This window comes from Peromyscus leucopus, chromosome 8b, assembly GCF_004664715.2.
Source record: "Peromyscus leucopus breed LL Stock chromosome 8b, UCI_PerLeu_2.1, whole genome shotgun sequence".
Lineage (NCBI taxonomy): Eukaryota > Metazoa > Chordata > Mammalia > Rodentia > Cricetidae > Peromyscus > Peromyscus leucopus.
In genome coordinates, this window is record NC_051086.1 from 91,128,611 (window position 1) to 91,144,463 (window position 15,853).

At 47.1% G+C, this 15,853-nt stretch overlaps 1 protein-coding gene across 1 annotated transcript in view; it reads right to left on the minus strand.

The window, feature by feature from the left end:
- Positions 1–6,569: 6,569 nt before the first annotated feature.
- The window catches only part of G6pc1 (glucose-6-phosphatase catalytic subunit 1), a 13,154-nt gene continuing 3,870 nt past the window's right edge, over positions 6,570–15,853 (minus strand). Inside the window, exons 2-5 of the mRNA XM_028856877.2 lie at positions 14,855–14,964; positions 11,230–11,335; positions 9,248–9,363; positions 6,570–8,110 (exon numbers count right to left, since the gene is read on the minus strand). Of these exons, the coding sequence (XP_028712710.1) occupies positions 7,599–8,110; positions 9,248–9,363; positions 11,230–11,335; positions 14,855–14,964 (844 nt within the window). The 3' untranslated portion in view covers positions 6,570–7,598. The remainder of the gene's footprint in view (positions 8,111–9,247; positions 9,364–11,229; positions 11,336–14,854; positions 14,965–15,853) is intronic.

Genomic DNA, 15,853 nt, shown 5'->3' on the forward strand with positions numbered 1-15,853 from the left:
ATTTTCCTCTGAGCACTGCTTTCATAGTGTCCCATAAGTTTGAGTATGTTGTACTTTCATCTTCATTGAATTCTAGGAAATCTTTAATTTCTTTCTTTCTTTCTTCCTTGACCCATTGGTGTTTCAGGTGGGCATTATTCAGGTTCCATGAGATTGTAGGCTTTCTATAATTTTTGTTGTTGTTGAAATCTAACTTTAAGGCGTGGTGGTCCGATAAGCTACAGGAGGTTATTCCAATGTTTTTGTATCTGTTGAGATTTGCTCTGTGACCAAGCATGTGGTCAATTTTTGAGAAGGTTCCATGGGGTGCTGAGAAGTTCTATGGAACTGTGAGTGAAATAAACCCTTTCCTCCCCAAGTTGCCTTTGGTCATGATGTTTCATCACAGCAATAGTAACTCCAACTAAGATGCCACCTTTGTAGGTTTTATTTTTAATTCTTTAAAAAAAATTTATATTTAGTTGGGCAGTGGTGGCACATGCCTTTGATCCCAGCACTCAGGAGGCAGAGTCAGGCGGATCTCTGTGAGTTCGAGGCCAGCCTGGGCTACAGAGTGAGTTCCAGGACAGGTTCCAAAGCTCTACACAGAGAAACCCTGTTTTGAAACAAAACAACAAAGAAAATTTACATGAATGTATTTAGTGTGTGTATGTGTGGGCTCACACATGCCATGCCCTGTTTAAGGAAATCGGAGGACAACCAGCAGGAGTGGGTCCTGGGGATTGGGGATTGAACTCCAGCTTGGTGGTGAATGAAAAGAAGAAATAAAAAAGGAGGACATAACTACTCCTGACGCATGGAGAAAGTTTATTATAGATATGTGGAACAGTGTAAGAGGAAGAGGTATCTGCAAAAGGCCAGATAGGACCTTGCCTGCAGGATCAGAGTCATGTGAGGAGAGGGGGAAAGGGGAATGGGAAGGCCATGAAGCCAGGAGACCAAGCCAGGAGCCAGGACCAAGAGAGCAGGAGGCCAAGAGAGTGGAGTAGCCAAAAAGGCTGAGTTATCTAGGGCCAGGGGAGCTCTGGGGAGGGAAGCCCAGCCCAGCCCGGCTGGAGTGTTCATGGTTAAGGGGGCAATTAAGGCTCTGCTAACAAGCACCTTAGTCAGCCATTTGTCTGTGTTTGAGACCCAACAGGTGGCATGCATCTTTACCCATGAAACTCTCTACATTAAAATAAATTATTTTGTTTTATTTTTTGCATGCTGGGCAAGTGCTCTACTATTGAGTTACACACACCCCCAGCTTCTACTGTATACTTTAAATGAGTGTACTTCATGCTATGTGAGTTGTATCGTTTTTTTAAATTTTTTTTCTTCCTTTTTTTTTTAAAGATTTATTTATTTATTATGTATACAGTGTTCTGCCTACATGCATGCTTGCAGGCCAGAAGAGGGTACCAGATCTCATTACGGATGGTTGTGAGCCACCATGTGGTTGGTGGGAATTTAACTCAGGACCTCTGGAAGAACAGCCAGTGCTCTTAACCGCTGAGCCATCTCTCCAGCCCCCCCCCCTTTTTTGTTTTTGTTTTTTGTTTTTTTTGAGACAGGGCTTCTCTGTGTAGTTTTGGTGCCTGTCCTGGAACTCACTCTGTAGCCCAGGCTGGCCTCAAACTCACAGAGATCCACCTGCCTCTGCCTCCCGAGTGCTGGGATTAACGGCGTGCACCACCACTGCCCAGTCCTTTTTTGTTTGTTTGTTTGATTTGGTTTTTTGAGACAGGGTTTCTCTGTGTAGCCCTGGTTGTCCTGAAACTCGATTTGTAGACCAGGCTGGCCTTGAACTCACAGAGATCTACCTGCCTCTGCCTCCTGAGTGCTGGGACTAACGGTATTGCCACTATGGCCTTCTGTTATTTTTATTATCATTTTTTAACCACACAAAAGAACTCGGACTTTATGTAATTTACACAAACTGAAAAGAGGGACCAATAGCACCACTACCAACAATGAACTCATTGAAAATTGTCCCGCACATTCACCTAGGAGTTCTCCCAGGCACTAGTCTGTAGTGGGTAGCTGTTCCAGCTTTGACCTTGAAACACTGCCGCTAGAGTGGCAGAGTGACGGCAGATAACTGCCACACCTGCTATGACCTGCCACCGGGGCGTGGCCAAGAGGGAGCCCCTTAAGACTGGAGGTGCTACGAGCTGGCCCCTTCTGAATACCTCATAGTCCTGAAAGCTGGATGGGAGACCAAGCCAGAGTTCTCCACTGGATGGTACCTCACCTCTCTTGGATCCTGTAACCAACCTCTATTGACTGTAAGTTATCCCAGAAATAAACCTCTCTTGATTACCAGATAAATTATGTGGAATTGCCTCATTAATTACAGTTATCCTAGTCATCTTGAGCTGCTATGACAAAATATGACTAGTGGACTTAACTGAAGTTAGGTTTTCATAGTTCCTCCACAGCCAGAAGCCCAAGGTCAGGGGATCTTCTCAAACCTGGGATAAACAGCTAACTGGGGTTCCATTAATATATCAAAGCAGATGCTGGCCACCAGGTTCTCCCAGCACCCCTCAGTCTCTGCAGTTACAAGGCCCTCCTGGCTGGCATACACCCAGTCCCCTACCCTGTTCTCTCCAGCCCAGCTATTGGCCTGGGCTTCCCTCCCTGCAGCTCCGCTGGCTCTATACAACTCAGCTATTTTGGCTATGCCAGTCTCTTGGCCCAGGATGCCCCTCTTCATCGGAGACTCCTCCCCCTCCCCCTTCTCCTCACGTGGCACAGCTCAGTCTGGTCATGTCCATTCTGGCCTTTCCCAGATGTCTCTGTCTCTGACACTCTCTCCCTTTTTATCTACAATAAACCTTCTCCTCCACCATACCTAGGAGCAGTCATGTCCTTCCTTTTTATTTCTTTTTCTTTTTATCATTCATATATCAAACTGGTCAGGTCTGGTGAGGGCTTTTTCTTGGTTTGCACCTGGTACAGAAGGAGAGCAAGCTCTCTGGTGTGTCCACCAATAAGCTTATAACAAGGCCCATCTATATCATGACTTACTAAACTCATTTCCAAATACCATCACACTGAGGGGCTAGGGCTTCAACATATGAGTTTTGGGGTGGTGTTGGCATTCTGGTCCACCCCTTGGGGACCTGCCCTGCATTCTGACATAAAGCCTCCTTTAAGGATCCTCCCTTCTTCTTCCTCTTCCTCCCTTTCTTGCCATGAGGTGTGCACACCTCCACCTCCACCTCCACCTCCACCTCCACCTCCACTTCCCCCTTTCCCCTCCCTTTCTCCCTCTCTCCTTCTCTCTCTCTCTTTTTTTTTCTTTTTCTTTTTCTTTTTTTTTTTTGGTTTTTCGAGACAGGGTTTCTCTGTGTAGCTTTGGCACCTTTCCTGGAACTCACCCTGTAGCCCAGGCTGGCCTCGAACTCACAGAGATCTACCTGGCTCTGTCTCCCGAGTGCTGGGATTAAAGGCATGTGCCACCACCGCCGCCCAGCTCTCTCTCTCTTTCTTATAATAAACTCTCCACATGGATGCTGTTCTGCATGGCATGAGTAACTTTGAAGTCTTCCACGCTGCCTGCCGCTGCATCTGCATGGTGTGTCTCCATCACCCACCGGGGCACCTTGGCCCAAGCTGCCAAGGCCTCCCGTGTGCTGTATCATTACAGGTGGCACAAATATTCAGTCCATAACAACACATAGTTACTTTTTGTGTACCAACCAGTATTGTGACATGACACTATTTACTTACAAATATAGACAATTTACATACAGTCATTTATTCTTAGCACTTTGACTAGTTATATATAAGTCTCTGTTAAGTGGTGCCCCTTGCAAAAGAAATTTCCCTGGCCAAGGCTGACAGCAGCACAGATCTATGGTTATAAACATAAATACTTCAAAGGCAGTCTGATGACATGATCACTTAGCAAAACAATAATAGGGTCACTCCTCATGGCCTACAACCTCCCCAGCCATGTGCTGTTGTGGTTGTTTTTTTTTTTTTTTAACAGTTTACAGGTTACAGTACTAATAGGTTTTTCTGTAATGTGATATGTTTCTCTGCTGACGCAGTAAGCTCGATCAAGCTGAGCTGAAAAAGTAAAAGAACAGGTTTATTTGAGCAAAGCATCTCCAGGGTGAGGCCCCTAGCCCCAGAGATCAGGGCTGGAGAAGTCATGTGGCCAAACTAAAGCAGGGAGTTTATACACCCTGTAGGCGAGGGGGTGATGATGTGTCCTCCACAAGCTGGGTTTGTGCCTAAATGTGGTCAAAAGCTGACCGCTTTAGGTGGGGACTTGGGCTGCTGGCAACGTCAGGGGAGGAGCTGCCACAGCCACCAAGAATGCAGAACTGGGCTTTTTGGTGCCTTTTCTTTGTTGAAGATTCTCTGAGAGGGTGGGGTTTGGGGAGAGAGGAATGGGGCTTTGCAGAGCAATCAGGAGTGAGCTGGAGGTTCCAGCCGACCAAGTACCACCCATGAATCCCCTCCTGTGGAGCATGTTCAGATGCCCAGGAAGGCCACAAGAGGATTCCTTACAATTGAAGTTACAGGAAGTTGTGAGTCACCAATGTGGGTGCTGGGGACTGAATCTGAGTCCTCTGGAAGAGCAGCCAGTGAGTGCTCTTAACCACGGGACCATCTCTCTAGTGTCAAGATGGCCTGATTTTTTTTTTTTTTTTTTTTTTTGGATTTTTTTCGAGACAGGGTTTCTCTGTGTAGCTTTGCGCCTTTCCTGGGACTCACTTGGTAGCCCAGGCTGGCCTCGAACTCACAGAGATCTGCCTGGCTCTGCCTCCCGAGTTCTGGGATTACAGGCGTGTGCTGCCACCACCGCCCCGCTTGGATTGCCTGATTGTTAAACTGGCCCCACCATTGCGTCTAGCTCCTCAGCCCCTCTGTGTCTAAGCACAAGTAATGGGAGGTTAAATGATAGGAACTTCCCCAGTGATGTGAAGAGGACGCAGCTAACCGGAAAGGTAACTCACATAGCATGCTAATGATTGTTGTCTGGGGCTGCTCTGCTCCTCAGCGGCACAACTGGAAATCTGGGGGCTTCACATACTGCTAGGATCCTCTGGCAAGGAACCAGAGTTTGGAGCATCAAGCGTGGGCCCCTAGCTTGAGTTGTGGGGTTCGATCAGACAGATGAGAACCAACACCCTTTTTCCTGGGACGATTAGAGTCTCTGACAGGCTTAGGCCCCAGCTGAAGAACCCCAGACTAGTAGGAAGAAAAAAAAAAAAAGTCCTGAAATAAACACATTCCAGGAGTCTGGGGCAATCAGTCTTGCCTCAGGCAATGCAGGGTTGTGGTGGTGAGGGAGCAGGGGGAGGCTTTGGAGGTGCCACTGTGAATCAAGAAGAAAGAAATTAACAGAAACTTGCTTCCTTGAGCATTCCTGGGTACCTGGAGCTGCCTTTGGCTTTCTTTACCTATAACTCCAACCCTGGTGACGGCAGGTCACTAGTCTTGTCCTGCCCCACCCACTCACACACTCACTTGGCAGCGGGCGCAGCCCCACCCTCCTTGAAGTCGCAATCTGATCCCAGAAGAGGTCTTGCTGACCTGTGGTCTGGTAACCGGGACGCAGTCTTGGCCAACGCTATCTTTGTAGTTCTGAAACTCAGCACCGAGGCCAGCATGTGGTCGGCCTGCCTGCCCATTTCACCTCACCCGACCCTTGTCTGACACAGTAATTGTCATCAGGTGAATTTAGCGATCAGCGAGCGAGCCTGCGGGGAGATACCCTGCCCCACCTGAGCCCGTCCGTTGTATAGCATGTCAGCAGCCATCTCTCCAGCCCTGTTACTTCTTTCACTTTGATACAGGGTCTCACTAAGTCGTTCAGCCTGGCCTTGAACTTGCTCTGCAGCTCAGGCTGGTCTTGAACCAACAATCCTCCTGCCTCAGCCTCCTGAGTGGTGGAGATTAAAGGCTTGTGCTACTAGGCTCAACTGTCTTTGTTCTTGAGGTCTGCAGAACTGAAAAGCATCTTACTTGGTGATTAGATGGGTGTCATTTGAATACAAATCTCCAGCTGTGTGCCCATCAATCTGCAATCACTGTTTCCTATATAAAGTGCCCTGAAATCGCCTCCCAGGAAGATGGTCCTAAAGCTCCTCTTAGCTCGTAATAAAACTCTTTTCCTACCATGTCCTCCCCTTCTCCCTCTCCCTCTCTGCGTGTGTGTGTGTGTGTGTGTGTGTGTGTGTGTGTGTGTGTGTGACCTCATATGTTGTTTCTTAAGCATCTTCCACCTTTTGAGGCAGGATCTCTCATTGGCCTGGAACCCCACCTCATAAGCCAAGCTAAGGTTCAACCTGTCTCCACCTCCCATCACACCATTGCTGGTATTACAAATGTATACTGCTATGCTCGACAATTTTACATGTGTTATGAGGACTGGGTTCAATTCCCAGCACCCACACGGCAGTTCACAACTGTAACCCTGGTCCTAGAAGATCTGATGCCCTCTTCTGCCATCTGTAAGCACCAGGCACACACACGGTGTACAGACATACTTGCAGACAAAATACCCATCTACATAAAAGAAAAAAGACAAATAATAAAAACAAAATAAAATAGAGTAATAAGCAAGATTCCATTCTTAAATAAAATGTTGCTTTAATAAAATACTGCACACATGTAGTTTTCTTATCAATGATGTTAGGAACAGGGTGCTTGGTGTAGGTGAGAATTCATAGCAAAAAAGGAATTTTGAATAAATAGCTACAGCATTTTTTCTTTTTGAAATTATACTCTGCAGATCAGAGAAGGCTGGAGCTGGCTGTTCCTCTAAGAATGAGTTCTTGGCTGGCGTGGGCTAGAGAAAGGAGTCCTGTTTCTGCTCCAGGAATCAAAAGTAACATCGGAGTGACCTTCTGGAGAGAGGCATCCTGGCTCTCCCTCACCCTGTTGCTCAAGATTTCAGAGTTTAACTTAACCCTACAAAAAAGCACCACCACATAGTCGCCTGCTGGACATCTGAGGGTCCAGCCTCAGGCGCAGGGAACCAGTGGAGGATTCGAGGGAATGCAGACGTAGACTGAGGAGACAGACGTGATGAGACAGAGAAATTGGTGACGCCTGAATGTTCTGACTCGTGCAGTGACCACGGCCATCCAGGAACTCAAGCACCAGAAAAGCCGGAAGCAGAGCTGCTGCCTTTAGCTGACTGCTCATCACACTTGAAGTTGGTCTACCATTATCAAGCGTGTCCTGTCGTCTAAAGACTCAGACGGAACTGAAGCCTTTTAGACCCGGGCTGGCCTGTGGTTTGCTCATGCATGCAACACTTCCCCGCCTCCTACTTCTTTCTCTTCCTAGCAAATGTACTGTGCCCTTTTCCCAGCTGGGAAGATTCTGCACAGGGAGAGAATTCTCAGTCAGGATCTCCGGCCCGGGCTTGCTCTTCTATATCTGATGGGAGAATGGCAAACAGGTTTTCAGGGAAAATCCCAGAATAACCCAACTTCTAGCACTCAAGGGTTTCTCAAACAGCCCTGGAGCATTTGGTTAAGATAGCAAAGAAAGACAGGGTTACCAGGGCTGTGTGAACACCTCTGGCCTTGGTAGCCCCCAATCCTTTGCATGGTCATTGACTTTAAATGCCAAAGACTCCCCACGCCTTACAAAGACTTCTTGTGAGTCTGGCCCAGAACCCGGGCTAGACAGTAGGGGATAAGGCTCACGGATGCAAAGGGAACTGCCGCACTCTTGCAGAAAGACAGAGCATAGAAGATCAGCTCGCTCTGGGACGGGGGTTTCAGAGTGTCGAAGAGGTGCAGGAGGACCAAGGAAGACGCGATGCAGGCAAGGCGGAAGGGGAGCGACTTGCTGAGTTCTCCCTTGCAGCTCTCCCGGTACATGCTGGAGTTGAGGGCCAGCCCCAACCCAAAGAGGGTCCCCAGGTTTTTGAAGAGGCTGGCAAACGGTGTGGTGTCGAGGTGGACCCATTCAGGCCGCTGACACCATCTCTTGGCTTTCTCCAAAGTCCACAGGAGGTCCACCCCCAGCCCTTTTAGCAGCACGTAAAATCCAAGCGCGAAACCGAAGAGGAAGAAGGTGATCAAACAGTACTTCTTGAGGCTGGCATTGTAGATGCTCCGGATGTGGCTGAAAGTTTTAGCCACAGCAATGCCTGTGCAGGAAAAAGCACCGTGAGAAACAGAGGTGGCAACGGGTAACAGGCCATCATCCCACCGGGTGAAATTAAATCACACACCAAAGCGGAGAGTGTAAAGATACAACATAGTGTCTTTCAGATGAAAGAATAGCGTCACATACATCTTCCCGTTGAATCTGAGTTCCCTGTTGTGTGTGGTGGGTCCTGTTTCTTCTTGCATATACTCAGGGACGGAGTGCATTCCCGCCAGACAAGCCCATTCATTCAGTTTTGATAGACTTGTCCTCTTTTATTTCTTTTAAATTTCACTACATCTATTTAGTTATGGGGTATGTGTATGTCTGTACATGTGTGGGCAGGCATACGTGTGACATCGCACCTGTGTGGAGGTCAAAGGGCATGTTACAGGAGTTGGTTCTTTCTACCATGTGGGTCCCAGGCTCAAACTCAGGGCGTCAGGCTTGGTAGCAAATGTCTTACCGCACTGAGCCATCTCATCAAACCATCTATTGGTCTCAGTTCCTTCCACGGAAGTTATTCAGCTGTTAATTTAAACCCTCGGTCACACAGTTGATGACATTATTCTCTCTAGTCAAAACAACCCCAAATTTGTTGTGTGGCATAACTTCTACAAGCATATTTTCATTTGCCAGGCTCTGTCTGTCTGTCTGTCTATTTATCTATCTATCTATCTATCTATCTATCTATCTATCTATCTATCTATCTGGTTTTGAGACAGGATTTCTCTGTGTAACAGTCCTGGCTGGCCTGGAACTCACAGAGATCCGCCTGCCTCTACCTCACGAGTGCTGGGATTAAAGGTGTGTGCCACCACCGCCCAGCCACCTTACTGGTTTTGTTTGTTTGTTTTATATGGTCTGCCCCTGAGACCTGGGGCTCACCAAGTGAACCCCGGGGATCCTCCTGTCTCTGCTTTCCAGCTCTGGAATACAGGCACGCACTGCTTTTTAAGTGCATGATGGGAACAAATTCAGGCCCTCAGGCTGGTTTAGGGACCAAGCCCTTCCTTAGCTTCTAACCCCGCCCCCTTGACTTTGAAACCACTGCAAGGCTGACAGCATGGAGGAGGCCATGCTGAGCAAGGAAGAGCCAGAAGAAATAGGAAGTGGGTAGGGGAGGAGTCCACGATACCTGACAAGACTCCAGCCACAACCTGGTGGGGAAAGTGAGCCGCAAGGTAGATCCGGGACAGACAGACGTTCAGCTGCACAGCCCAGTATCCCAACCACAAGACGACCTTCAGACACCTGCAAGAGAATAGGCAACCACTTGAGAACCCAGATGCCGATCCCTCACCAAAGACAGCAGCCCGTGTGGGGACAGAGGAGCCTGGCAAACTGAGGCGCCATCAGAGGAACTTTTAGAAACTGGGAGTCCTGCTCAAAAGCTCAAAAATGCATGATGCTTGTTATGGTGTGAGTAAGATCTCCCCTGTGTTCTTAGACATTTGAATACTAGGTCTCCAGCTGCTGGCCCCGTTTGGGTAGGGTTAGGAGGTGTGGCCTTGCTGGAGGAAGTACGTCAGTGGGGGCGGGGTTTAAAGACTGGAGCCATGTTGAGACTGAGCTCTCAGCTGTTCCCTCTGCCATGCTTCTCTGCCACCGTGGATGGACTCCTCTCCTGGAACCTAGCCCCAAACCCTTCCTTCTCTAAGTTTCCTTGGTCATGGTGTTTCATCAAAGCAATAGAAAAGTAACTAAGACTGTGCTTATGTGATTTTTTTCTTTAAAAAACACTTTGATTTAATTTATTATTAATATTTTATTATTATATTAATTATAATATATTATGTAATTATAATATAATACAATAATTTATTATTAGTATTATTATCTGTTTGATAACTAAGGATTTACACTCTAACTGTATACCTAGGGGCCCCACGTTAGGAACATCTCATGTCTGTTTATTTTAACCCATGAGATGACTCCAGGTTAATACAAAAAAGACTGCTGTGGATGTTCTGTATGTCTGTGGGAGCCCTTCTTGGTTCTTTGTGGCGTTACCCAGCAGGTCCGCATAGAGGATGATTAGGACCATGGCTGAGTGCAGGGTCTGAGATGTCTGCACTTGGCTGTGCTGGGGATGGTCTGTATGTCAAGTTGTTCTGATTGATCAATAAATAAACCTGATCGGCTGTGGTAGGCAGGAAGATAGTGGACTAACAGAGAGGAGAAATAAAAGGACAGGAGCAAAGACTGCTGCCAGATCGCCAGCACAAGAAGCATGTGAAGATGCTGTAAGCCACAAGCACGTGCAAGTATAGATTTCTAGAAATGGTTATTTAAGATATAAAAAGTTAGCAAGAAGCTGCCACGCCATACAGTTTGTATGCAATATAAGTCTCTGTGTTTGCTTGGTTGGGTCTGAGCGGCTGTGGGACTGGAGGGTGACAAGGATTTGTTCTGACTGTGGGCAAGGCAGGAAGTCTCTGGCTACAAGGGACATTGTTCGTTTTGCTTTTCAAGACAGGGTTTTTCTGTGTAGCTCTGGCCATGCTGGATTCACCTGCCCACATTAAAGCCCTGCACCATTACCACCTGACTTGTTTTTTCCTAAATGCTGGGGCTATAGCGCAGTGATAGTAGTTAGACAATATTCACAAAGTCCCTCTTGAATACCGGATCCAAACCCATAGATGAATGGATAAAATAATTTAGTCTAAGCTCTGCCACTCTCTCTAGATCAGTGGTTCTCAACCTTCCTAATGCTGCAACCCTTTAATACAGTTCATGTTGTGGTCCTCTAACCATAAAATTATTTTGTTGCTACTTCATAACTGTAGTTTTGCTACTGTTATACATCTTAAGGTAAATATCTGATCCTTGGTCTCACAGGGTCACAACCCACAGGTTGAGAGTCAATGCTCTAGATGATCTTTCGAATTCCTGTCCATGGTGGTAAGCTTTAGTTGTCTAAATCCAGGGCTACTCTAGTGGATTCCTCTGGCCCTAACATTCCGTGAGTCCCATGTTAACTCACAGAAGTGCTATGACTCTTACTAGTGCTGACTGTTAGTGTGAGAATTGGCTGGGGGAGGAAGAACAACACTGTTGTCAGCTACAGAGTGTGCAACATCTTGCTCACCCATGTGCCCAGTGGTGTGTTCTTACCGGAATCCATATGTTGGCTTTTTCTTTCCACGAAGTATGGCCAAGGCAGAAGTGACCATCACATAATAGACACCTGCTGCGCCCATGGCATGGCCAGAAGGACTCCCTAAATAGCAGGAAAAAGATGAATGGACTAAAGATGGAAAGGTGTCCATTTGAGAGAGTGCCAAGGTACCATCCACACATCTATCCATCCATTAGCCATCCATTAATTATGCCTTTCATCTAACTATCCATCCTTCTTACTATCCACTCGTTTATCTATAATTCAGTATTTAACAAACTGAATTCTTACTATGAGCCAAGCATTGTGAAGGGATCTGGCAGTACAGTGGCCAGCAAAGCCAGAGAGGTCATCCACCGCTCTTGTAGTTTCGGACAGTCTGGAGACTGCACGGGAGTCAGGACACTGGGTGCACATATTACACATCTGCCCACCATCAGTTCCCTCCTAGTTTTCTTCTCACTCTGCTCTGGCCACACTGTGTATCAGGCATTCTCTTCTCCCATAATTTCTTTGGTCAGCTCCCTTGTCTTTTGAAGTCTTGACTCAGATTTCAGCTTTTCTTTTCTCTTTCTCTTCTTTTTTCCTTCTCTCTCTCTCTTTCTCTCTCTCAAGACAGGGTTTCTCACCAGGCGGTGGTGGCGCACGCCTTTAATCCCAGCACTCTGGAGGCAGAGCCAGGCGGATCTCTGTGAGTTCGAGGCCAGCCTGGGCTACCAAGTGAGTCCCAGGAAAGGCGCAAAGCTACACAGAGAAACCCTATCTCAAAAAACCAAAAAAAAAAAAAAAAAAAAAAAAAAAAAAAAAAAAAGACAGGGTTTCTCTGTGTAGCTTTGGTGCCTATCCTGGCTCTCACTCTGTAGACCAGGCTGGCTCTGCCTGCCTTTGCCTCCCCAGTGTTGGGATTAAAGGCGTGCACCACCACCGCCTAGCTCTTTTTTTCTTTCTGTTTTTGTCTTTGTCCAGACAGAGATTCTCTGTGTAGCCCTCAGCACTGTGGAACTTGCTTTGTTGACCAGGCTGGCCTCGAACTCGCTGAGATGGACTACCTCTGCCTACTGAGTGCTGGGACTAAAGGCATACGCCACCACTGCCTGACTGATTTCACCTTTTCTTTCTTTTAAGATTTATTTATTTTATGTATGTGAGTGTTCTATCTGCATGTACACCTGCACACCAGAAGAGGGCATCAGACCCTGCTATAGATGATGGCTGTGAGTCACCATGTGGTTGCTGGGAATTGAACTGAGGACCTCTGGAAGAGCAGCCAGTGCTCTCAATTGCTGAGCCATCTCTCCAGTCCCTAGATTTCACCTTTTCAATGAGACCTACTCTGACCAACTTACAGTTGTTTCTCATTCCTGAGATCTGCCACCCAAACTCCCTCCTAGACAGAACAATGGTTTTTCAGCTGCTAAGAGCAGAGTTGTAGGTTGTCCTTAACTCTCAGCCTTTTGTGGGCATGGCTTTGGGCTGAAGACAGCCATCTTGGTCGAAGTTGTTCTCTATACCTAGGTATAACCTGTATCCCATAACTGGTCTGTATTAAGAGACATCTCTAGTTTGAGAGTTCCTTGTGGAGTCATGTACGATTTAGTCACAACTGGACATCTCCATCTGCCCATCAGCACATCCCTTCCCCTGCACAATTGTGACTCTGGAGAGTTTCCAACCGCTCTCTCATCTCTACTCCAGTCAGCATTCCAGGAAATCTCATGGGCAAACTCTCTCTCCTGTCCTATTTAAAACAAAAATTATGTGTATGTGTGTTTTGCCTGCATGCATGTCTGTTCACCATATGCATCAAGTATTTATAGAAGCTTGGATCCCCTGAGACTGGAGTTGCAGACATCTGTGAGATGCCATGTGGATGCTGGGAATTGAACCTGGGTGTTTTTTTTAGAGGAGCAGCCAGTGCTCCTAACTGCTTAACCTCCCCTTCTCTCTTCCCTTTCTTCTTTTTGCGCTCAAATCATCATCTAATATTCTGCTTTACTGATTTATTATGATCACACTGACACACCACACCCCCTTCAAATCGCAGCTCTGTGTCCGGGATCTTTGCTTTGTTTGCCAGCAAAGGTATCTCAGGCATCTAGAACAGGGCTTGGCACATGGTAGGTCCTCAGTGAAAACCAATGGTCTCTGAGACTAAATATCCAAGCAGAAGGCCAGGGAGAGGATCCCGAGGAGGGGACAATAGCACTGAGACTTTCTAGGAAAGACTTATTGGATATTCCTAATTTAAAAAAACAAAAACAAAACTGTCATTTGACCTAACAATTCCTATCTGGCTGTAACTAAGCAAATGCAGGTTGGTCCGGGGATGTGGCTTAGTTGGTAGAGTACTTGTCTAGCATGCACAGAAGCCTAGCATGCCTGCTGTCTCAGGAGGGTCGGGGAGGCAGGAGGATCAGAAGTTCAAGGTCATCTTCAATTACACAGTGAGTTTAGGACCAGTCTGGCCTTCTTGAGAATCTACCTCAAAACAAAGAAACAACCCTGTTATGGAATAATCTTTTTGTATACTGTGAAGATGTATCTTTGCCAAGGTGCCTTCTGATTGGTTTAATAGAAGGCTGACTGGCCAGTAGCTAGGCAGGAAGAGGTTCAGCGGGAGAGCCAACTAAGAGGACACTGGGAAGAAGGGCAGAGTCACGACAAGTCTCAGGAAGACAGGGAAGAAGCAAGATGAACATGCTGTGCTGGAAAAAGGTACCAGTGGGGCTAGGGGGATGGCTCAGCAGTTAAGAGCACTGGCTGCTCTTCCAGAGGCTCTGGGTTCAATTCCCAGCAACCACATGGTAGTTGACATTTGTAACTCCAGTTCCAGGAGATCCAACACACTCACACAGAATATATACAGGCAAAACACCAGTGTACATTAAATAATAAATAAATCTTAAAAGAAAAAAGAAACAGGCCTAAGCTATCAGCCAAGCATTTGTGATTTTTTTTTTTTTTTTTGAGACAGGGTTTCTCTGTGTAGCTTTTCGCCTTTCCTGGAACTCGCTTTGGAGACTAGGCTGACCTTGAACTCACAGAGATCTGCCTGCCTCTGCCTCCCGAGTGCTGTGATTAAAGGCATGTGCCACCACCGCTTGGCACATTTGTAATTAGTAATAAGTCTCTGTGTGGTTATTTGGGAGCCAGCTGGCAGGACAGAGCTGACTGGTACACAACTCCCCCCAAATAAGACAAAAACTTCGAGTAACTTAAGGGATGGGACAGTCGGCTTACAGGGCCATGTTCACTAGGCCAGGCTGCTGGGAGGGACAATAAGTCCTCAGGCTCCTATCAATCTCTCTTGCCTCTCTGGATACAGGGCTATGTCTCAGTTACTCTGACTAGTCCTTTGCCTGTGGGTGTGGCCCTGCCTGTCTTGGACTAGTATCTTTAATCCTGGAAATGTCTCTTAGATTTCTCAACTAGCGATGGAAGGCCCTGCTGCCGTGAATTAAGGTGGAATTGTACTAAATGGAAGACAAATTGAATTGTGACAAAAGAATGAGGCAATGGCTATCCTCAGGCCCCCTCAAGGTCAGCGTCATCCACAAAGGATGTGGTGCATCCTATGAAGAATGAGATCCACCCCACCTCAGTGAGGGCTGGGGCTCTCACCTGGTCCAGTCTCACAGGTGACAGGGAACTGCTTTATCAGGGGCACCGAGGTGTTGCTGTAGTAGTCCGTGTCCAGGACCCACCAGTATGGGCGCTGTCCAAAAAGAATCCTGTGGAAAGCAGAGAAAGTGTCTGAGTGACTCAGTGCATGATTTTGCTGGAAGCCCAAAGAGAGAAAGAAGCTTGAGTATGTGTCACCTTTGGAGGTATTTTATCTCCCTTTGCCTGGGGAGAGGCCTGGGGGGGGGACTTTGTATGACACAGTAGATAACTTCTGATTTTTTGTTTGTTTGGTTTTTTGAGACAGGGTTTCTTTGTGTAGCCCTGGCTATCATGGAACTCGCTCTGTAGACCAGGCTGGCTTCAAACTCACAGAGATCTGCCTGCCTCTGCCTCATGAATGCTAGGATTAAAGGTGTGTGCCACCACTGCCTGGCAACTTCTGAAATTTTAACAGGTGAATGTATTATCTATTCAAACATAAACAAGTAGCTTCCAAAATCAAATGCAGTGGTGGTCTTAGCTATTTGGAAGGCTGATGCAGGAGGATCTCTTCAGACCAAGACTTTGGGGCTAGCCTGGGCAACACAGCAAGATCCTGCCCCCTCTCTTCTCTCTCCTTTACCAGCCCCCAATCTCTCTAATGTGTGTGTGTGTGGGTGCACAAATGGTATGGAGGTCAGAATACAACCTCCAAAAGGCTGTCTGCCTCCTTGACATGGGACTCTCACTGACCTGAAGCTCACCAATCAGGTTAGATTAGCTCCAGTGTTCCACCTGTGTGGTGTTTGAATAGCTATGGCCCCCATAGGCTCATGTATATAAATGCTTGGCACACAGGGAGTGGCACTATTAAAAGGTATGGCCTTGTTCGAGTAGGTGTGGCCTTGTTGGAGGAAGTGTGTCACTATGGGGACAGGCTTTGAAGTCTCATGTGCTCAAGCCACGCCCAGTGTGGTACAGAGTCTTCTGCTGCCTGTGGGTCAAGATGTAGAACTC